Source organism: Oncorhynchus tshawytscha, linkage group LG17 (genome assembly GCF_018296145.1).
Source record: "Oncorhynchus tshawytscha isolate Ot180627B linkage group LG17, Otsh_v2.0, whole genome shotgun sequence".
In the NCBI taxonomy this organism is placed as follows: domain Eukaryota; kingdom Metazoa; phylum Chordata; class Actinopteri; order Salmoniformes; family Salmonidae; genus Oncorhynchus; species Oncorhynchus tshawytscha.
The window spans coordinates 4,996,513-5,019,444 of NC_056445.1; the positions used below are offsets into that span (position 1 = coordinate 4,996,513).

At 41.9% G+C, this 22,932-nt stretch overlaps 1 protein-coding gene and 1 long non-coding RNA gene across 4 annotated transcripts in view; one reads left to right on the forward strand and one right to left on the reverse strand.

Annotated features, from left to right (window-relative positions):
* Positions 1–8,931: 8,931 nt before the first annotated feature.
* Positions 8,932–11,344, reverse strand: LOC112216742. The gene is made up of 3 exons (XR_002948390.2): positions 11,246–11,344; positions 10,865–10,953; positions 8,932–9,464 (listed from the first exon to the last, which is right to left on the reverse strand). It is a non-coding gene; the product is annotated as an uncharacterized LOC112216742 (long non-coding RNA).
* A 1,067-nt stretch (positions 11,345–12,411) lies between these two features.
* Positions 12,412–22,932, forward strand: part of klf8 (Kruppel-like factor 8) — a 114,045-nt gene continuing 103,524 nt past the window's right edge. For 2 of the 3 annotated variants that reach the window (XM_024376785.2, XM_024376786.2), the window contains exon 1: positions 12,412–12,725. In XM_024376785.2, coding sequence (XP_024232553.2) covers positions 12,699–12,725 — 27 coding nt within the window. In that variant the 5' untranslated portion in view covers positions 12,412–12,698. The remainder of the gene's footprint in view (positions 12,726–22,932) is intronic. The other variant, XM_024376788.2, reaches the window with a different exon arrangement.

The window sequence follows — 22,932 nt, forward strand, 5'->3', positions numbered from 1 at the left end:
ACTTGACACATTTAAGAAATTACTTATCTTAGTTACTAATAAGCATGCATGGAGTAACCCTGGATTGTAAACTTTCATGGTCAAAACATATTGATACAACAGTAGCTAAGGTGGGGAGAAGTCTGTCCATAATAAAGTGCTGCTCTACCTTCTTAAACAGCACTATCAACAAGGCAGGTCCTACAGGCCCTAGTTTTGTCGCACCTGGACTACTGTTTAGTGGTGTGGTCAGGTGCCACAAAGGAAAATTGCAATTGGCTAAGAACAGGACAGCACGCTGGCCTTGGATGTACACAGAGAGCTAACATCAATAATATGCATGTCAATCTCTCCTGGCTCAAAGTGGAGGAGAGATTGAGTTCATCACTACTTGTATTTATGAGAGGTATTGACATGTTGAATGCACAAGCTGTCTGTGTGAACTACTGCGGCACCCCACAAGACATGCCACAAAAGGTCAGACTATGGGAGGCGCACAGTACTACATAGAGCCATGACTACATGGAACTCTATTCCACATCAGGTAACTGATGCAAGCAGTAAAATTTGATTTAAAACAAATATGACTACACCTTATGGAAGAGCGAGAACGGTGAAGCAACACAAACATGGACAGACACATGCATACACACACAAGCTAACATACGCACTATACAGACGTACACATGGATTTTGTGTTGTAGATATGTGACAGTGATGGAGTATGGGCCTGAGGGCACACAGTGTGTTGTGAAATCTGTGAATGTATTGTAATGTTTTTAAAATTGTATAACTGCCTTAAAATGTTGCTGGACCCCAGGAAGAGTAATGGGGATCTATAATAAATACAAATCCTCTACCTATCTCTGGACCATTACCAGACCCTGCCTTTGCCGCACCAGACAGGCTACTGATTTGCTGACTCACGTTGATCCTCTTTGGAGCTGCCAATCGCTTGAGTCCTTGATCCGGCCTCTCAATCCTGCTATGCCCTCTTACGAATCATCAAACAGGCAAAGATCAAATCCTACTACACCGGCTGTGGCAGGGCTTGCAAACTATCACGAATTACAAAGGTAAACCCAGCCATGAGCTCCACAGTGGCGTACCTGACAAGCTAAATGTCTTCTACACTCGCTTAGAGCAACTCTGAACCATGCGTGAGAGCACCAACTGTCCAGGACAACTGTATGATCATGCTCTCCGTAGCCAACATGAGTAAGACCTTTAAAACTTCTTAGGGATAGGGGGCGGTATTTTCACGTCTGGATGAAAAGTGTGCCCAAAGTAAACTGCCTGCTAGTCAGGCCCAGAAGCTAGGATATGCATATTATTAGTAGATTTGGATAGAAAACACTCTGAAGTTTCTACAACTGTTTGAATAATGTCTGTGAGTATAACAGAACTGTTTTGGCAGGCGAAACCCCGAGTACAATCCATCCAGGGATTTTTTTTTTTAGGTCAATCTGTTTTCCATTAGCTTTCTATTGTAAGCCCTTTTTAATAGGAATCTGGTTACAGTTCCTATGGCTTCCACTAAATGTCAACAGTCTTTAGAAATTCGTTGATGTTATTCTTTTGAGAAATGAAGAAGTCGCCCTGTTCTTTCCATGTGTCACTCGAGGTGGACTCTAGTCTTTTAGTGCGCACGACCTGGAACGCGCTTCACTTTGTTTTCGTCCGGTACTGAACACAGTTTATCCCGTCTTAATTGTATAGATTATTTACATATTACGATACCTAAATTTGGATTAGGAACGCTGTTTGAAATGTTTGGACCAAGTTTACAGGTAATTTATTAGATACTTTGTAGTCATGTTGGGCGAGTTGGAACCGGTGTATTTTCTGAATCAAACGCGCCAAATGAATGGAAATTTTGGGGATATAAAGAAGAAATTTATCGAACTAAAGGACCATTTGTGATGTTTCTGGGCCATTTTGGAGTGCCAACAGAAGTGCCAACGGGATGAAATATGATTGTCTGTGTTTGTTTGATGGGGTGCTGTCCTCAGATAATCCCATGGTTTGCTTTTGCCGTGAAGCCTTTTTGAACTCTGACAATGTGGCTGGATTAACAAGAAGTGAAGCTATTTATTTATTTTGATGTATTTTACAAGTATTTTTTTGTGAACTTTTATTATGAGTATTTCTGTTTTTGAATTTGGAGCGCTGCAATTTCACTGGATGTTGTCAAATCAGTCCCGTTACCGGGATCTGAGCGGGAAGGGATCACTAAAAGTTAAACGGGTTAACATTCACAAGGCCGCAGGGCCAGATGGATTACCAGGACGTGTATTCAGAGCATTCGCTGACCAGCTGGCAAGTGTCTTCACTGACATTTTCAACCTGTCCCTAACCCAGTTTGCAATAACTATATGTTTTAAGCAGACCATCATAGTTACTTTGCCCAAGAACGCAAAGGTAACCGGTCTAAATGACTATTGCCACATTGCACTCACATATGTAGCCATGAAATGCTTTGAAAGGCTGGTCATGGCTCACATCAACACCATCATCCCAGACAATCTGGACCTCTACATTGCCCTTTCACACCTGGACAAAAGGAACACCTACGTGAGAATGCTGTTCATTGACTACAGCTCAGTGTTCAACACCATAGTGCCCCTCGAAATTCATCACTAAGCTAAGGTCCCTGGGACTGAACACCTCCCTCTGCAACTGGATCCTGGACTTCCTGACGGGCCGCCCTCGGGTGATAAGGGTAGGTAACAATATATTCGCCACGCTGACCCTCAACATGGGTGCCCCTCATGGGTGCGTGCTTAGTCCCCTCCTGTATTCCCTGTTCACCCACAACTGCGTGGCCGCGCACAACTCCAACAGCATTATTAAGTTTACCAGGACAACAACCTCTCTCTCAACGTCAGTAAGACAAAGGAGCTGACTGTGGACTACAGGTAACGAAGGTCCGAGCACGTCCCCATTCACATTGACGGGGCTGTAGTGGAGCCGGGTCTAGAGCTTCAAGTTCCTCGTTCCACAACACTTGGGATATATCATGGTCCAAACACACCAACAGTTGTGAAGAGGGCACAACAACACCTCTTCCCCCCAGAAAAAAATTGGCATGGGCCCTCAGATCCTCATAAAGTTATACAGCTGCTTTATCGAGAGCATCTTGACTGGTTGCATCACCGCATGGTATGGCAACTGCTTGACATCTGACCGCAAGGCACTACAGAGGGTAGTGCGTACTGCCCAGTACATAACTGGGGCCGAGCTCCCTGCCTTCCAGGACCTCTATAACAGGCAGTGTCAGAGGAAGGCCCAAAAAACTGTCCTCTCTGCTACCGCACGGCAAGTGGTACCAATGCACCAAGTCTGGAACCTACAGGACCCAGACCTGCTTCTACCACCAAGCCATAAGACTGCTAAATAGCTAATCAAATGGTTACCTGGACTACCTGCATTTACCCTTTTTTGCACCAACTCTCATGCATTGACTATACACACACTCACTGGACTCTACTCACACAGACTTACACTGACACCCAAACTACATACGCTCACACACACACACAACATGCACACCCATGCATACTGACGCAACAAACACTTTCACCCTCACCACATATGTTGCTGCTACTGTTTATCTATCCTGTTGCCTAGTCACTTTACCCCTACCTATATGTACAGCACATACAGTTGACGTCGGAAGTTTCCCTGATACTTCAATAAAGAAATATGTCGATGTCCACTCTTGCTGGAACACCCTACATTCATTGTCTACTTTCCTCTTCTTTTAAATATTTTACACACATTGTCACAATTTCTAGCGAGCTACTATATATATATATATATATATATATATATACACACACACACACACAGTTGAAGTCAGACGTTTACATACTTTAATGACTCCAACCTAAGTGTAACTCCACACATTTATTGTTAACAAACTATAGTTTTGGCAAGTCGGTTAGGACATCTACTTTGTGCATGACACAAGTAATTTTTCAAACAATTGTTTCCAGACAGATTATTTCACTTATAATTCTCTGTATCACAATTCCAGTGGGTCAGAAGTTGACATACACTAAGTTGACTGTGCTTTTTAACAGCTTGGAAAATTCCAGAAAATTATGTCATGGCTTCAGAAGCTTCTGATAAGCTAATTGACATCATTTGAGTCAATTGGAGGTGTACCTGTGGATGTATTTCAAGGCCTAACTTCAAACGCAGTGCCTCTTTACTTGACATCATGGGAAAATCAAAAGAAATCAGCCAAGACCTCAGAAAAAAATGGTAGACCTCCACAAGTCTGGTTCATCCTTGGGAGCAATTTCCAAACGCCTGAAGGTACCACATTCATCTGTACAAATAATAGTATAAATAGTATAAACACCATAGGACCACGCAGCCGTCATACCGCTCAGGAAGGAGACGCGTTCTGTCTCCTAGAGATGAACGTACTTTGGTGCGAAGTGCAAATCAATCCTAGAACAACAGCCGAGGACCTTGTGAAGATGCTGGAGGAAACAGGTACAAAAGTATCTATATCCACAGTAAAACAAGTCCTATATCGACATAACCTGAAAGGCCGCTCAGCAAGGAAGAAGCCACTGCTCCAAAACCGCCTTAAAAACCCAGACTACATTTCTTACAACTGCACATCCGGGGTCAAAGATCGTACTTTCTGGAGAAATGTCCTCTGGTCTGATGAAACAAAAATAGAACTGTTTGGCCATAATGACTATCGTTATGTTTGGAGGATAAAGGAGGAGGCTTGCAAGCCAACGAACACCATCCCAAGCATGAAGCATGGGTGTAACGGTTTTCTTCCGTTGAAGGAGAGGAGGACCAAAATGCAGCGTGGTTAGTGTTCAACATGTTTAATATAGACGATAAACGAGAACACTACAAAATACAAAACAACAAAAACAAAACCGAAACAGTCCTATCTGGTGCAATGACACAAAGACAGAAGACAACCACCCACAAAGTACCCACAGAATATGGCTGCCTAAATATGGTTCCCAATCAGAGACAACGATAGACAGCTGCCTCTAATTGAGAACCAATCTAGGCAACCATAGACATACAAACTACCTAGAAAGGTCCCACAGCCCCATAAACATGCAAAAAACCCTAGACCAGACAAAACACATTTAATCCCCCATGTCACACCCTGACCTAACCAAAATAATAAAGAAAACAAAGATAACTAAAGGCCAGGGTATGACAATGGGGGTGGCAGCATCATGTTGTGGGGGTGCTTTGCTGCAGGAGGGACTGGTGCACTTCACAAAATAGATGGCTTCATGAGGGAGGAGAATTATGTGGATATATTGAAGCAACATCTCAAGACATCAGTTAGGAAGTTAAAGCTTGGTCACAAATAGGTCTTCCAAATGGACAATGACCCCAAGCATACTTCCAAAGTTGTGGCAAAAATGGCTTAAAGACAACAAAGTCAAGGTATTGAAGTGACCATAACAAAGTCCTGACCTCGATCCTATAGAAAATGTGTGGGCAGAACTGAAAAAGCGTGTGCGAGCACCCCTGCACATCAGATCAGTACCGGTACTCCCTGTATATAGCCACTGTCTATTTATTCCTCGTATCACTATTTAAAAAAAAAAAAATCTTATATTTAACTCTGCATTGTTGGAAATTGACCCGTAAATAATCATTTCACTTTTAGTCTACACGTGTTGTCAGCGAAGCATGTGACAAATAAAAATGTGATTTGATCAATGACAGATTTACAGTGAGGCTGGACTTATGATTGGTCAGTGCTTTTCCATGAGCTATGTGATTGGTCAAACTAGGTTTAAGGTCTGGGCTGGGGTAGAGATGAGTCTCCTGTGGTTTTCAGTTCAGAATTCTCTGATACAGTCTGTTTTCTCCCATCACTAGGGCCATCTCTGTACAGCATTGGTATCCAGGACGTCGGTCACGGTCGACCGCAAACTTCTTTCTAGTAGACCACATACAAGTTTTCAAATCTAACTTGTGTAACAGTATAGAGCCTCTGTCCCTCTCCTCGACCCAACCTGGGCTCGAACCAGGGACCCTCTGCACACATCAACAACAGCCACCCCCGAAGCATCATTACCCATTATCTTGTTTTGCACACTTTGTACAAAAGAATAAAATGCAGTACTACAGGATATTTCTTAACGTAGCTCTTTATTAGCTAGCTATAACTGGCATGATCACTTATCGCCAACCAGGATCAAACTGACCATGACCTAACCATTTGGGTGGTCTTAACCAATCATAGCACAGTATGATATGGCGGTAAAATGCATCCAATTACAATTCAGTATGTTTACACATATGAATATTACACCCATCACGCCACAAAAGCCACGGCCCTTGCAGAGCAAGGGGAACCACTACTTCAAGGTCTCAGAGCGAGTGACGTCACCAATTGAAACGCTATTAGCGCGCACCACCGCTAACTAGCCAGCCATTTCACATCGGTTACATGTGCACAAAAAAATATACATTTGGGCAATTCACAGCGGTACCATCGAGTCTGCTTAAAAATAATGAGGTCTACAGTTCTGAAGCACAGTATGCTTTGCTTACGGGTTAGCTTCTTTCTCAAATATTGCTGCAATATTTAAAAACTGCTCGATTGACATAAAATTGGACCAACCCCTGGCACTATAGTTGCTACATTTGTTTTCCAAACTGTCGCTACCATAGCAACCGTCTGCAGTTAGTACATTTACATGCTTGCCAGACCTGAAACAGACCTGTAACACAATATTTTTTGTTGTTCCAGTGGTAGTTTTTTTTTTTTTTACTACTTTTCTCCTATGAAGTTGCAGTTACATTTTTAATATGAGTGCTGGACCAAGCAGCGAGAAACCGAAAATCTACCACTTTCACAGTGAGATCATTTTTTCCCCACAACAAATTCAAAATGTGTGTGACTGATTTCCCATTCAAATGTAGCTCTTAATAAGAAGGGAAATGTCGAGAGGCATTTCAAAACTGTTCACAAGAAATATGAAAGTGATTTTCCAGCTAAAAGTGAACTACGTAAGAGAAAAGTAAGAGTTGAAGTCTCAACTAGCTGCCCAACAATCGATCTTTACAAGGCCCAGCTCAAAATCAAAGGCAGCCACGATTTCACAATTCCGGGTGAGTTGCATACTAGCAAAGCACAAGAAACCGTTCCAGGATGGAGAAATAGTCAAATAAGCCTTTTTAGAGGCAACAGACTCATTGTTTGATGTTCTCAAAAAGAAATCAGAAATATTTCCAATATTAAGGATGTTCACCTATCCAGAAATACTGTGAAATGATGGATGAGGATTTGAGGGACCATCTTAAAAAAGACATGAGTATAAATGCTCTTTTCACTTCAATTTGACGAGTCGACAGATGTGATCAACACATCTCAGTTGTGCATTTTCATCAGAATGGTGTTTGAAGATATAACTGCCAAAGAGGAACTGCTCACAATCTTATCGCTAAAATGAAAACTCGAGGGGAGGACATTTTTGTGGCATTCAAGGACTTTTTTAAAACAGCAATCAGTTACCCATTCACAAACTACAGATGGAGCACCAGCATGACTGGCTGCATCAACTTTGCAAAAGTGATGACTTTCCAGACTTCCTCAATTATCACTGCATAATCCATCAACAAGCCTTGTGTGGTAAAATGCTGAATATGAAAGAAGTCATGGATATCGCGCTCAAAATCGTGAATTTGATTCAGGCCAGATGTCTGCAGACCTCTTCAGGTCTCAACTGGAAGAAAGTGAAGCTGAACACAGGCCTCTTGCAACACACAGATGTAAGGAGGCTTAGTAGAGGTACATTCCTGCAGAGATTTAAGGATCTGTTATTTGAAATCAAGGAGTTTCTGGCCTCAAAATATGCCGAATATGAGCAGTTGGAAGGCAAAGTATGGCTGTTAGATGTATCTTTTTTGACCAATGTAACTTTTCGGCTGAATGAACTCAATTTAAAGCTGCAAGGAAAATACAAAAATATTGTTGAAATAATTAGCCATGTGACAGCTTTTAATTAAACATTAAAATTGCTGTCCTGACACTTGCAGTGACATGAACTGAGGAATTTCAAAAATATGTCAGAACTCGAGTCAGGGAAAGGCACCTGCACTTTGTGACTGGTCGATAGGTACACAACATTCAACAGGTTCAACAGGTACACAACATTATCGTAGACTTTGACCGACGCTTTCAAGACTTTGCAATCCTGGAACCTGTGGCAACATTTATGTGCTTTCTGTTTGGTGTGGAAGTTGATGTTGATGAAATTGCAACAAACATTGCATCATTGCTTCACATGGAGACATCAGCTGTCAAGAGTGAAATTTTGACTCTGCAAAGCGATGTCAAAATCAAATCGAGGGCATTGGGGGAACACTTTTGGAACCTTACCGTGGAGGAAAAATATCCAAAGATGTGAAAAGTTGCCATGTACTTGACAGCATTTTTCAGATCTATCTACCTTTGCGAGTCAGCATTTTAAGACATGAAGATCATCAAGTCAAAATAGCGGTCCACTCTTAACAGATGATCACCTGGACACCTGCTTGAGGCTAGCAATCAGTAGCTACAACCCAGACCATGCTAAGCTAGCTGATAGCATTCAGTGCAAACCATCCAATCAATAAGGTGCGGTGTAGACCGCGTTAGGAAGCAGGGTGGAAAAAGTAGATCCTATGTAACTAAAGTCTGGGCACCCCTGCTGTACAGTGTCCAGGAGGTCTGAGGAGGATGCCCCCTACTGGTCAGCCAGGGTATCTTCCTCTAAGGGAAATACCAAAAACATGAGCAGGTAAGTGTTAGTACTCCATGACAGCTTGTAGCCTACTTACTAGGTAGTTACAGGGTAATTTAAAAACTAAACATATTGCAACAATAACAATATTACACATCAATACAGGGTAATTGCTTACTGTCAGATTCCAATATTGTAAATGACAAACAGGATGATGGACAGCTGAATTCCTTTATTTCTTTTAAACATTTTACTTTATTTTTTCAATACATGAGTCACCAATAACACAAAACATTCAACATATACACAAAATACACAGTGATGCCAAGGTCATTAATAATAAAACATCTTCAAATATTATATTTTCCGGTTCAAGCCCAGCACCCAACTCCTATCCTTGTGTCTTTTCAAAGACACTTCCAACACACATAGGACTTGTTCAAACTCCTCCAAAACTCCTTTTCGTTCTAACTCGTTCAGGCTTTCTAACCTCTTGGTCTATGGAAGTTGCAGTGTGAACGACCAGACACTTAGCATTGTATAATATCACCCCACCTTGGTGATAGAGTGCAGTGAGGAAGCCCGGGTGGTCATTACCATGGAACAGGGCCTACTCGACCATCTCTCTGCGGGACAGGGGTCAGCTGGCTGAGAAGCAATGTGGAGCTCTGCCCGAGCCACCATCTTGTCCTGGATCACCTACAGACGCTGCTGCCGCACCCCGAGGGCACACACACCCACCCCATGACCCTGTAGGGCAGAACACACAACGTGGCTGCCTGAAGCACACACCCCACAGCCCTGAACCACACACACACACACACACACACACAGCTGCCTACTTGATCATACTGTTCAATGAGTCCAACCGGTAATACAGGTGGAATAATAATAGCATCCTTTAATCGGTGAGTATTGAAGTAAACAGAGTTGAGGAAAGTTACACCCTGATCTCTTCCAGTTTGGATGGATGCCTGAGTCAAAGAATCAATAACAGGCTACACCACCAGGATGTTTTTCATGTCTGACAACACACTCATAGTTGATCAGTCAATATCACTAACATTTATTCCTTCTCAGGAGGTGTAATTGATAACCACAACCACACACATTGTCTCTATTCATAAAACATCTCGTCGTTACATCCAGCAGTATATCCAGCAGCTGGCAAAAACAGTGGGCAAAACTAGTTAAAATTACATTATTACAATCTGGTTGTAGAGACATTTCAACCAGTTTGCCCACTGTCTGGGGAGCAACAATCATCTTCTCTTCACTATTTTGACCTATTCTTCCTTCTATGTGGCTGTCCAAATGTACTGTCCCTGGTAGTAAATGGCATAAATGATATAAATAAATAACATTCACCATCTCAGTGTTTTAAGGCTGGTCTCTGGGGAACCACAGTTCTATCTCCAGGTCTGAGAGCCCAACTCCCTAAAACTGGCCAGCTCCCTCCCCCCGTTCTGGTGAGCCTGGAACTGGGATATACTCCTCACCCAGGCATCCTGCTCCTCAAAGGCTTGTACAGCGCCACAGGGGCAAAACACTTCCTCTTGGCAACACATCTGGGACAACACATGAGAGGTCTAAAAGTCTCTCTGAATGTGGTCTGAAAGTACATAATGACATTTAGCAGTAATACTTAATCATTTAGTTATTATGCCTTGATCATTTAAAGGTAAAACTCAAGACTCAATCAGGTATAACACGAGAGTTGAGGACTTCTTATCTTATTCTCTGACTTTCAGACATTGTTTAATTAACGGCTTGGGTTAAGCTAAATTGACGAGTTCATGTGTCTAGACGTTGACAAATCATTGGCTGGCTGGCTGTCCTTAGGTGAACCTGTACTGGAATGCACAGGGGAATGTAGACCCTCCCCTTATATGTCAGTTCAGACATATAAGAATATGTAAATAGTGTGGCTGTTGCAACTTGCTATTGTCATGCTGCAGAAGAAAATAAACAGTTGGATGAGGTGAGTTTCTTCCTTACATGTAAAGCACTTTGAGCTTGTGTTGGTAAAAAAAAAAAAAAAAAAAAGCGCTATAGAAATCCAAATCAAATTATTATTATTCAGTAGGAGTGTAGGCTATTGTATGTAAACTGTGTGGATGGTGCTATTGTAATTGTGTGTGGTGGCTCACCTGTCTATGTTGAAGTCCGTGTCTAGCTGATGTAGGACGAGGCTGTGGAGCGGTCTCTGTCCCGTTCCTCACACAAATGACAGGTCTTACTGTAACACACACACACACACATTACTCTATACATTTTCATTAAATATACAACTGTTTTTAGCAACCAATTTTAACGGTGCAGCTATCACTGGAGTAGCTGACGTTAGCTAGCTAACGTTAGTGCATCGCATTCCAGCTACACAATGTTAGTAATGCAAGTGACAGACAGCTTTTGGCAACACGATTATATAAACACCTCATATATGCGTGCATATTATACAGCAAAATGAGGCCAATAAAACCGCAGTAAATCAATGTAATGTGAGCTTGTTAGCAGAGAACGTTGTTTACCGTCGCATATTTCCGTTTTGTTCTCCTGTAGGAGGAGTTTGGGACGCAGCGCGGAATTTTGGGAAATGGAGTGAAATTGTGCTAGCTCAATTTCACAGACTTTCACAGAGGGAACGATTGTTTAATCTATAATAATAGCATTTAAAGGGAGTTAATGGAAGAGCATTTGAGGACAGAAGCCATTCCCACATAGCTGTGCCTTAGGTTTAGTGTAGAAAGTCTACAAAGGTAGGTTAAGCCAGATCCTGAAATGTTTCAATTTGTTGCACTAAAAGGAAAACCTGTCAGCATTGACAGTAATATAATTGTAATAGCATTTAGCTGTTTAGCTGAAACCATAGACTATGTGATTGAAACATCTCTGTTGGATCAACACTCAGATCAAATCCAATTGTACTGGTCACATAAGCAAGTTTAGCAGATTTATTGGGGATGTAGTGAAATGCTCGTTGATAGTTGTGAAGTGATAATTCACCTTAATGTCAAATTTTCCTTATAGTCATCTTATGAATAGGCTATACAATATTGGAGGACACCTATTTAATACATTTTCTAGAGTTGTGAAAGAGCTCCCAGAGTGTATATCTTTTTTAGGATTTTTTTACATTTGTTTTCATACTCGTCAATATCTTCTACTGTAGATAATATTGGCACTGTACTGATCATAAATGTACAGTAGTAATTTGGGTACCTAAGCTATCCCTTCAAAAAAACATTTTTTAGGAACCACACCCTTCTGATGTCAGGACAGAGACCACACCCTTTCTACGTCATAACAGAGGGTGTGGTTGAAAGCCATCCTCCCCTCCCTTTACACCAGCATAAACAGAATATTCAGAATGTAATAACACATTAGTTCATGTCTTTTTGGACCGGGCTTTCTTGAATTGCATTGAATACATGTTCCAAGTTAGTTAATAGGAGACATTGCAATATTCAGCTGTGACATATCAATTTGCCTCATAGACATCCACTACAACTTACTTTACATCATTAGGTTGACATGGATGTGTGTGTGCCTTTACAGAAGCTATGACGGCGAAATGCATGCACATTTAGTGTGTGGTTTTTGGGGGATAGTTTGGCGTTGCTGCAAGCTCGGGTAGGTCTGGCCTGTGGCTGGCTGCTCAGCTTCTGATTGACAGGGTTGAGGGGTGGAGACGCAGGGTGGGGTCACAAGCAGGGAGAGGCGGAGGAGAAACGAAGAGAGAGAGCGCCCAACCCTGTACACGGCAACAACACACCGAGAGAGAGAGAGACTTTACTGGTGAAGAAAGAGGAATAGTCGACGCCGTGGATATGATCTAAAAGAATACCCGAAGAGGCAAACAATACAACTTTCTCCCAAATAGCAAATAGATTCAAAAAGGTGGAAAACTGCCAAAAAGATTACTATTATTCAAATTCACCCCACCCGATCAACCCCCCTCCCCTCTGCACCCTAGCTACCGAGATGCACACGGAGACTCGAAGCAAGAAAGTAAGTCTGTCTTGACCATTATTGACTTTGCCCTGTCCAGCAAACTGCTATCGGCCGATATTTAAATGAGTTCACATTGTCAGTTTAACGTGTGCCAATTTAAAGACAATTGGAGAGTGTCTGACAAAGGGAAAGGCATATGTAAGAAGCTTGACTCTTACATTCAGTTAGCTAGCTAGTTGACCAACTACTAGGCAACGGCACTGATAATAATAGCATGTTAGCTAGCTAGGTGACTGACGCAGGCTACTGAGAGCTAGAGGTGGAGAGTCGAATCGATTCCTCGACTCCCAGTTGTGTGTGTCAAGCTTCGATTTTGCTAGGAATCGACTCATAGGATTCAGTATTTTTGCAACGGAGGAGACTGTTGCCGTAGGCTACTTCCGAGAACACAAACTCTCGCATCTTCCACAGCAAAGAAAGAGGTTCGATAGCCCCCCGACAAAATCGACCGCAGACTGTGCTGTTCCCTCTCTCACCCTGTCTCTTAATAAACAATGTTCTCTCCTCTGTAAACGTTAACGATTTAACGTGCATGCAAATGGAAGGAATTGAAACGTGTTAACTATATACCCCTTCTCGGGTAACTGTCTCTCTCACCCCCTCTCTCTGTGCGAGCTTTGGGGTACAGGTTTTTTAAAAGTGCGCTGTGATCTATGTGAGGCAGGAAGGAAACACAGGAACTGCAGCTAGTACATAGAGATGGATAGAGATCTCTAGATGGATATAACCCCTTTTAGTATGGGCATTGCCATTGAGGGTTTCCACCATGAACTGGGTGGTTTATTCCTATGGGTTGGGAGAGAGATCAGCTAATGATCAGAGCATTGTCTTCTTCAAATTGGGTTGACTATGGCTTTAAGCTATATCACTGCCATCTAGTGGCCACAATAGATGAATGATACAAGATTTGGTTGAGGACTCCAGCACTGCAGGTGGTGGTAAATCAGCAATATTAGCTTTATGCTTTTTTCAAACACAAAATAAGAACATTTACATCTTTTAAAATGGAGATGGCCTCAATGGTGCTGCCCATGCCACCATAATGGTACAGATACAAAGATTAGATCTCTATCTATCTCTATGAGCTGGTAGGACACAGTCTTAGTTCCTTAAAGGGACAGTAGCACTCGCTCACATCCCAGCCCTGGGAACGAGCCAGGTGTAGGCCTACTGCCTCGAGCGACACTGTACACGCATCCGGCCTGCCGTATCTCGTGCACAGAACTTTACATAATTTGGAAGCCTGCTGTAAATATTTTGGTACAGCCGTCAGGTACAGTAGCAAAAGGTCAGAGTGCAAGACAAGTATTCAGGCTCAACCAGGGACAGGAAAGAACCCATCCTTCAAGCTTGTCTGGGGTGTCAAGACTTTTCATCATTCACAAGATCGTTATCGTTATCCTTCAACAATATGCAATATGAATAAAGGTTTCATTATGCATCATACATTAAACAGGTAGCCTACTGATCTATCATCATGTTGACACAAATTATGCATTATGTCTGAGATACCTCCGACTTTACTTTTGGCCTCAGTTATTGTTTTTCTCTAAGCATGACACAAATCCATTTCTTATCATGTCTGTAGTCTGTGTAGTTGCCTTATTATGATGATTGACAGTTTCATGCTGAAATGAAACATGAATCGGATGTCGTCACTCATCACTGCTACACAAGAGACACAGAGCACACTCCTTTTCCTGTATGTGTGTGTGCAAGCGTGCTTCTTTGTGTGTGTGTGTGTGTGTGTGTGTGCTCGTCCGCAGGTATTCTCTCTGTGTGAGTTTGGCTTGTATACGCATCTGTATCTGTGTGCATGGCATGGATTAGGCCAGCTCTGAAGGTGTAATCTATACGCAGGGCCTATAACACATTCCTATGCAAGACAGCAGCAGCCTCAGCAGGCCTAATGGTGGTGACCACTGAGTTTTGTGGAGGGAGAGGCCCAGTCAATTGGAGGCCAGTAGTGTCTGTAGCCGACCAATCAGCCTGTTACCAACGCTTAGTAAAACTTCTGGAAAAAATTGTGTTTGACCAGATACAATGTTATTTCACAGTAAACAAATTGACAACAGCATTTCAGCATGCTTATAGGGAAGAACACTCAACAAGCACAGCACATACACAAATTACTGATGATTGGCTGAGAGAAATTGATGATAAAATGATTTTGGGGCTGTTTTGTTAGACTTCAGTGAGGCTTTTGACATTATCGATCATAGTCTGCTGCTGGAAAAACGTACAGTTGAAGTCAGAAGTTTACATACACTTAGTTGGAGTCATTAACTCGTTTATCAACGACTCCAAACATTTCTTGTTAACAAACTATAGTTTTGGCAAGTCGGTTAGGACATCTACTTTGCATAATTTTTCCAACAATTGTTAACAGACAGATTATTTCACTTATAATTCACTGTATCACAATTCCAGTGAGTCAAAAGTTTTATATACACTAAGTTGAATGTGCCTTTAAACAGCTTGGAAAATTCCAGTAAATGGTGTAATGGCTTTAGAAGCTTCTGATAGGCTAATTGACATAATTTGAGTGAATTGGAGGTATACCTGTGGATGTATTTCAAGGCCTACCTTCAAACTTAGTGCCTCTTTGCTTGACATCATGGGAAAATCAAAAGAAATCAGCCAAGACCTCTACAAGTTTGGTTCATCCTTGGGAGCAGTTTCCAAATGCCAGAAGGTACCACGTTCATCTGTACAAACAATAGTACGCAGGTACAAACACCACAGACCACGCAGCCATCATACCGCTCAGGAAGGAGACTCGTTTCTGTCTCCTAGAGTTGAACGCACTTTCGTGCAAATCAATTCCAGAACAACAGCAAAGGATCTTGTGAAGATGAAGGAGGAAACAGGTACAAAAGTATCTATATCCACAGTAAAACGAGTCCTATATTGACATTAGAGGTCGACCAATTAATCGGAATGGACGATTAATTAGGGCCGAGTTCAAGTTTTCATAACAATCGGAAATCGGTATTTTTTTTTACATTTTTTTTTTACACCTTTATTTATTCTTTGTTTAACAAAGCAAGCCAGTTAAGAACACATTCTTATTTTCAATGATGGCCTAGGAACGGTGGGTTAACTGCCTCGTTCAGGGGCAGAACGGCAGATTTTTACCTTGTCAGCTCAGGGCATTCAATCTTGCAACCTTACAGTTAACTAGTCCAACACACTAACCACCTGCCTCTCATTGCACTCCACGAGGAGACTGCCTGTTACGCGAATGCAGAAGCCAAGTTAAGTTGCTAGCTAGCATTAAACTTATCTTATAAAAAACAATCAATCAATCATAATCACTAGTTAACTACACATGGTTGATGATATTACTAGTTTATCTAGTGTGTCCTGCGTTGCTTATAATCGATACGGTGCATATCGTTGCTCCAATGTGTTCCTAACCATAAACATCAATGCCTTTCTTAAAATCAATACACAGAAGTATATATTTTTAAACCTGCATATTTAGCTAAAGAATTCCAGGTTAGCAGGCAATATTAACCAGGTGAAATTGTCACTTCTCTTGCATTCATTGCACGCAGAGTCGGTGTATATGCAACAGTTTGGGCCGCCTAATTTGCCAGAATTTTACGTAATTATATTAACGACCTATGGCTCGTATTTCTGTGTGTCTATGATTTGATAGAGCAGTCTGACTGAGCGATGGTAGGCAGCAGCAGGCTCGTAAGCATTCATTTAAACAGCACTTTCGTGCGTTTGCCAGCAGCTGTTTATGACTTCAAGCCTATCAACTCCCGAGATTAGGCTCGTGTAACCGATGTGAAATGGCTAGCTAGTTAGCGGGTTGCGTGCTAATAGCGTTTCAAATGTCACTCGCTCTGAGACATGGAGTGGTTGTTCCCCTTGCTGTGCAAGGGCCGCGGCTTTTGTGGAGCGATGGGTAACGCTGCTTCGAGGGTGGCTGTTGTCGTTGTGTTCCTGGTTCGAGCCCAGGGAGGAGCGAGGAGAGGGACGGAAGCTGTACTGTTACACTGGCAATACTAAAGTGCCTATAAGAACATCCAATAGTCAAATGTTAATGAAATACAAATTGTATAGAGAGAAATAGTCCTATAGTTCCTATAATACCTACATCCTAAAACTTATATTGAAGAATCATGTTAAAAGGAACCACCAGCTTTCATATGTCCTCATGTTCTGAGCAAGGAACTTAAACGTTAGCTTTCTTGCATATTGCACTTTTACTTTCTTCTCCAACACTTTGTTTTTGTATTATTTAAACCAAATTGAACATGTTTCATTATTTATTTGAGGCTAAATTGATTTTATTGATGTATTATATTAAGTTAAAATAAGTGTTCATTCAGTATTGTTGTAATTGTCATTATTACACATTTTTAAAAAATGTAAAAATCGTCTGATTAATCGGTATCGGCTTTTTTTGGTCCTCCAATAATCTGTATCGGCGTTGAAAAATCATAATCGGTCGAACTCTAATTGACATAACCTGACATGCCACTCAGCAAGGAAGAAGCCACTGTTCCAAAATCGCCATAAAAAAGCCAGACTACAGTTTGCAACTGCACATGTGGACAAAGATCGTACTTTTTGGAGAAATGTCCTCTGGTCTGATGAAACAAAAATAGAACTGTTTGGCCATTGTTATGTTTGGAGGAAAAAGGGGGAGGCTTGCAAGCCGAAGAACACCATCCCAACCGTGAAGCACGGGGGTGGCAGCATCATGTTGTGGGGGTGCTTTGCTGCAGGAGGGACTGGTGCACTTCACAAAATAGATGGCATCATGAGGGAGGAAAATTATGTGGATATATTGAAGCAACATCTCAAGACATCAGTCAGGAAGTTAAAGCAAATTGGTCTTCCAAATGGACAATGACCCCAAGCATACTTCCAAAGTTGTGGCAAAATGTCTTAAGGACAACAAAGTCAAGGTATTGGAGTGGCCATCACAAAGCCCTGACCTCAATCCCATAGAAAATGTGTGGGCAGAACTGAAAAGGCGTGTGCGAGCAAGGAGGCCTACAACCTGATTCAGTTACTCCAGCTCTGTCAGGAGGAATGGGCCAAAATTCACCCAACTTATTGTGGGAAGCTTGTGGGAAGCTCCCTGAAACATTTGTTAAACCAAGTTAAACATTTTAAAGGCAATGCTACACTCAATTAGTATTTGGTATGTAAACTTCTGACCCACTGGGAATGAGATGAAAGAAATAAAAGCTGAAATGAATAATTCTCTCTACTGTTATTCTGACATTTCACATTCTTAAATTAAAATGTTGATCCTAATTGACCTAAGACAGGGAATTTTTACTAGGATTAAATGTCGGGAATTGTGAAAACTAAGTTGAAATGTATTTGGCTCAGGTGTATGTAAACTTCTGACTTCAACTGTATGTGTTATGGTTTTACACCCCCTGCAATAATGTGGATAAAGAGTTACTTGTCTAACAGAACACAGAGGGTGTTCTTTAATGGAAGCCTCTAAAATATAATCCAGTTAGAATCAGGAATTCCCCAGGGTAGCTGTTTAGGCCCCTTGCTTTTTTCAATTTTTACTAACGACATGCCACTGGCTTAGTTGCATGCCAAACCAGAGTGTCTATGTATGCGGATGACTCAACACTATACATGTTAGCTACTACAGCGACTGAAATGACTGCAACACTCAAAGAGCTGCAGTTAGTTTCAGAGTGGGTTTCAAGGAATAAGTTAAACATATTGATACAACAGTAGCTAAGGTGGGGAGAAGTCTGTCCATAATAAAGAGATGCTCTGCCTTCTTAACAACACTATCAACAAGGCAGGTCTGACAGACCCTTAGTCATGTGGTCAGGTGCCACAAAAAAATTGGCTCAGAACAGGGCAGCACGGCTGGCCCTTGGATGTACACAGAGAGCTAATATTAATAATATGCATGTCAATCTCTCCTGGCTGAAAGAGGAGGAGAGATTGACTTCATCACTACTTTTATTTATGAGAGGTATTGACATGTTGAATGCACCGAGCGGTCTGTCTAAACTACTGGCACACAGCTCGGACACCCATGCATACCCCACAAGACATGCCTCGAGTTCTCTTCACAGTCCCCAAGTCCAGAACAGACTATGGGAGGTGCACAGTACTACATAGAGCCATGACTACATGGAACGCTATTCCACATCAAGTAACTGAAGCAAGCAGTCAAATCTGATTTTAAAAAAAACACCTTATGGAACAGTGGGGACTGTGATGCAACACAAACATTGGCACGGACACATGCATGCATACACACACACACAATAACATACACACACAATAACAAACGCACTATACATACACATGGTTTAGTACTGTAGATATGCGGTAGTGGTGGAGTAGGGGCCTGAGGGCACACAATTTGTTGTGAAATCTGTGAATGTATTGTAATGTTTTTAAAATTGTATAAACTGCCTTAATTTTGCTGGACCCCAGGAAGAGTAGCTGCTGTTTTGGAAGCAGCTATTGGGGATCCATAATAAATACAAACCTAGGCCTGAACCTGACAGTTTTGCATTCAAGCATGCCAAATTGTCACATTACTAAATAAATTGTTGACAAGTTGACAAAGGCAGAAACAGACTGGCACCCAGGCTAGGAGCATTAGCCCCTTTCGGGTTTCAGCTTGTTTGAGACAGGAGTGGCCCTGTACTATTACAGGGTTGTAGCATGTGGTGCATGATATTTGAGGGAGAGGGGATTCATTGGTGAGAGTGTCACAACAGGGGGTAAAGAGAGGTGAGGTGACCCTGATTTGGCAGACTGGGGGCGTTAGCTGACTTTGTGGAGCAGCCAGTCACGGGGGTATGAGCTGGGTGGGGAGACAGAGTGGATGGTGTCACAGTCATAGGGGTATTAGTTTGGAAGGAAGGGAAGGACAGTTGAGTGGGGTTGGGGTGGATAGGGTTAACAGGGGTATTAGTTTAGAAGGAAGGACAGTTGAGTGGGGTTTGGGTGGATAGGGTTAACAGGGGTATTAGTTTAGAAGGAAGGGAAGGACAGTTGAGTGGGGTTGGGGTGGATAGGTTACCAGGGGTATTAGGAAGGAAGGGAAGGAAGGAGTGGTAGGGTTGGGGTGGTGTCATAAGGGTATTAGTTTTGGAGTACAGGAGAGGTGGGGCGATGGTAAGGGGGGTGTCAAGCGTGTCACTAGGGCTGGCACAATTACAGTATAGACCTAACTGCGTAATGGACAGTTATGGATGAAGACCTTTATGAACATAAAATAATCGGCATAACTGTAAAAGAAAATCTATTAAAATCTGAAAGTATTCAGATTTACTTTTTCCACATTTTGTTACGTTACAGCCTTAATCTGAAATTGATTAAATTTAGACTTTGTCATTATCGGGTATTGTGTGTTGATTGATGAGGAAAACATCTATTTAATACATTTTGAATAAGGCTGTAACTAGTGATGCACCAATATAACATTTTTGTCCGATACTGATATCCGATATTTTCCTGGCCAAAAAAACGATATTTAAAGTTTTAGCGGCCTTTTAAGCATTCTAGTACAGTTAAATAGTTAAAACACACATGCACGCAGCGGTCTAAGACACTGCATCTCAGTGCAAGAGATGTCACTGCAGTCCCTGGTTCAAATCCAGGCTGTAATTACATCTGGCCGTGATGGGAGTCCCATAGGGCAGCGCACAATTGGCCCAGCGTCGTCTGGGTTTGGCCGGGGTAGGCCATCATTGTAAATAAGAATTTGTTCTTAACTGACTTGCCTAGTTAAATAAAGGTTACACACCACACTGACCAAAAAGTTATTTTGTTGGCATTTACGTATGTCCCCATTACCAGTAAAACAATCAAAAACTATATCTTTCACTTACTTTCTGTGCTGTTTCATGGTCATTTGTTCAGTCGTTTCATTCTCAACCAGGATTTCAACATACATGTCAAGCGGTAAAGTTTCAGCTCTGTCTGTCCGGTGGCCTCTTCTGTCATGGGTCCTCTTCTTCGGTGGGCGTTGTCACTGTGTCCGTTTCCAACTTGTCCAGCTGTGTCTGTAACATTTCACGTAAACCCTGTTTCTTGTCTGCATCGATGTAGCAGTCCTTGTACCTAGCATCAAGCATGGGGGCAACACAGTACAGAGCGAATGCCACCGAATCGCTTGTTCACAGCCTGTGCCGGTAGTTTTGTTGAGCAGGCGTTTCAATGCCATGACAGAGGGTATCACGTCTGCTGCAGGCGCAGTTGATGAGCTTATTTCTCGAGTCAGTTGTTCGAACGGAGCTAGCTAGTGTGTTCATGTTTCAAACATGTTCTCAAATGCCATTGAAATGGCAGCAGCGGTATGACAACCAGCACATTCTTGAGCAACGCAATACGACTTTCCTCAGTACGAAACCCTCGACAACCCACTGTGCTGTCAGACTCGGCATGCTCATGGGGCTAATATTGCTGGTCCAAATGTCAGTCGTGAAGCTAATAGCAGTGCCGCTATTACTGTGTAACTCCGGTAGCGTATACCGGTGCTCGACCAGTTGCCGAAAGCCAACGTCTCCCATGACAGAGAATGGTTGATTGTCAAGGGCAATGAATTCCATTATCTTGGCGTTAATGGATTTCACCTTTTGAGTTGTCTCGCTAAAATGTTCTTACTCTTTTCAAATGACTGCTCGACTTGTTGACTGCTCGATCCACACAGCAGACATTGTGGGCTAGGTTAGGAATGCTGTGTTGCACGTGTAGCGCAACATTTTATGTCATGTACCTACATTGTATAGGTATGCACGTCAGCTTTGACATCGGTTTTGCACATCGGCGTTATACTAGACTTCGGGTCTATGTTGGCATTTTTAGCTAATATCGGCCGATTCTGATATGTTCACCGATATATCGTGCATCCCTAGCTGTAACGTAACAAAATGTGGAAAAAGTCGAGGAGTCTGAATACTTCCGACTGCGCGGTATATTCAACTTTGGGAATGGTTTATTCAAGTTTTAATTAAGCCTAAACTATTTAATTATTTTAACAATATTGAATGTATATGTATTGTTTTGTTATTTTGGCTATAGGCTTTTATTAGGTAAGAAGGCTAATTAGAAGGCTCTTTTTCTCAAAGCAATTTGAGTGACTCAACGCATTGTGAAAATACAAATATTTTCCTTAATTCATAGCATAGTTTCCTTTTATCCAAATATCGAATAGACATACAAACAAATTTAATTAACGCATGGAATAGTAATAATAGACTAATAATAATGCTAATAAAGTTATAATTATTATTTATTTTTATATGGTGGGTTACGGATTGGCTCTCGGAACAATTCTATGTGGTATATCAGCTTAGCACCCATCCCTCACCCCAACGTCTTACATGCTGACCAGACCGGACAAGTCGTGTGCGCGAGCGTCGCAAAATACAGTTAGAAATCCATGTTATTCAATTATTGCACCCACACTGCTCGCGCGAGCCAACAAGAGTCTACGATGCCAAGGGCTAAAATAGAGCTCCTTTCTGCCTCTCCCATCTCCTCATTGGTTTATAGAAGCAGGTACCCACGTGCCATCTCCTCATTGGTTATAACCACGTGGGTGATTGAAAGACGACCTGTTTTGTCGGTCATCGTGGTAATACTATGAAAGTTTAGATGCCAATCACCATATAAGTACAAAGAAGAAAAAGCCTGGAAGGAGGAGAGATGACTAGAAACGATTCGGTTGGCCGTTTTATGTGTGGATTAATTGTCGGAGTAGAGGACCTTGGGAATTTCAGGTAAATTAACAACTCAATGTTTATATCCCAGGGCAAATTAGCTAGCAACAGCAAGCTAGCTAAATAGTACAAATTAGCTAGCAAGTGCAAGCTAACTAGATAAATTGCCATACATGTTTAATGCCTTTCGACCTGTCCCCAAATTGTCATTGGTTCAGAGTTTGTTTTGATATTTTAACCTGCGTGTCATGATTGCATTTGGTCTAGGGGGACAAAATAAATTTATGCACGATGGCGCACGCGCGCAGCCGGTTTGGGTTCCGTGTTAGACTAAAAATATAGAAAAAATGGGGAAAGCTTTGCCAATAGTGTGCAATGCTGTCATCAAGGCAAAGGGTGGCTACTTTGAAGAATCTCAAATATAAAATATATTTAGATTTGTTTAACACTTTTTTTGGTTACTACATGATTCCATATGTGTTATTTATAGTTTTTTGATGTCTTCACTATTATTATAC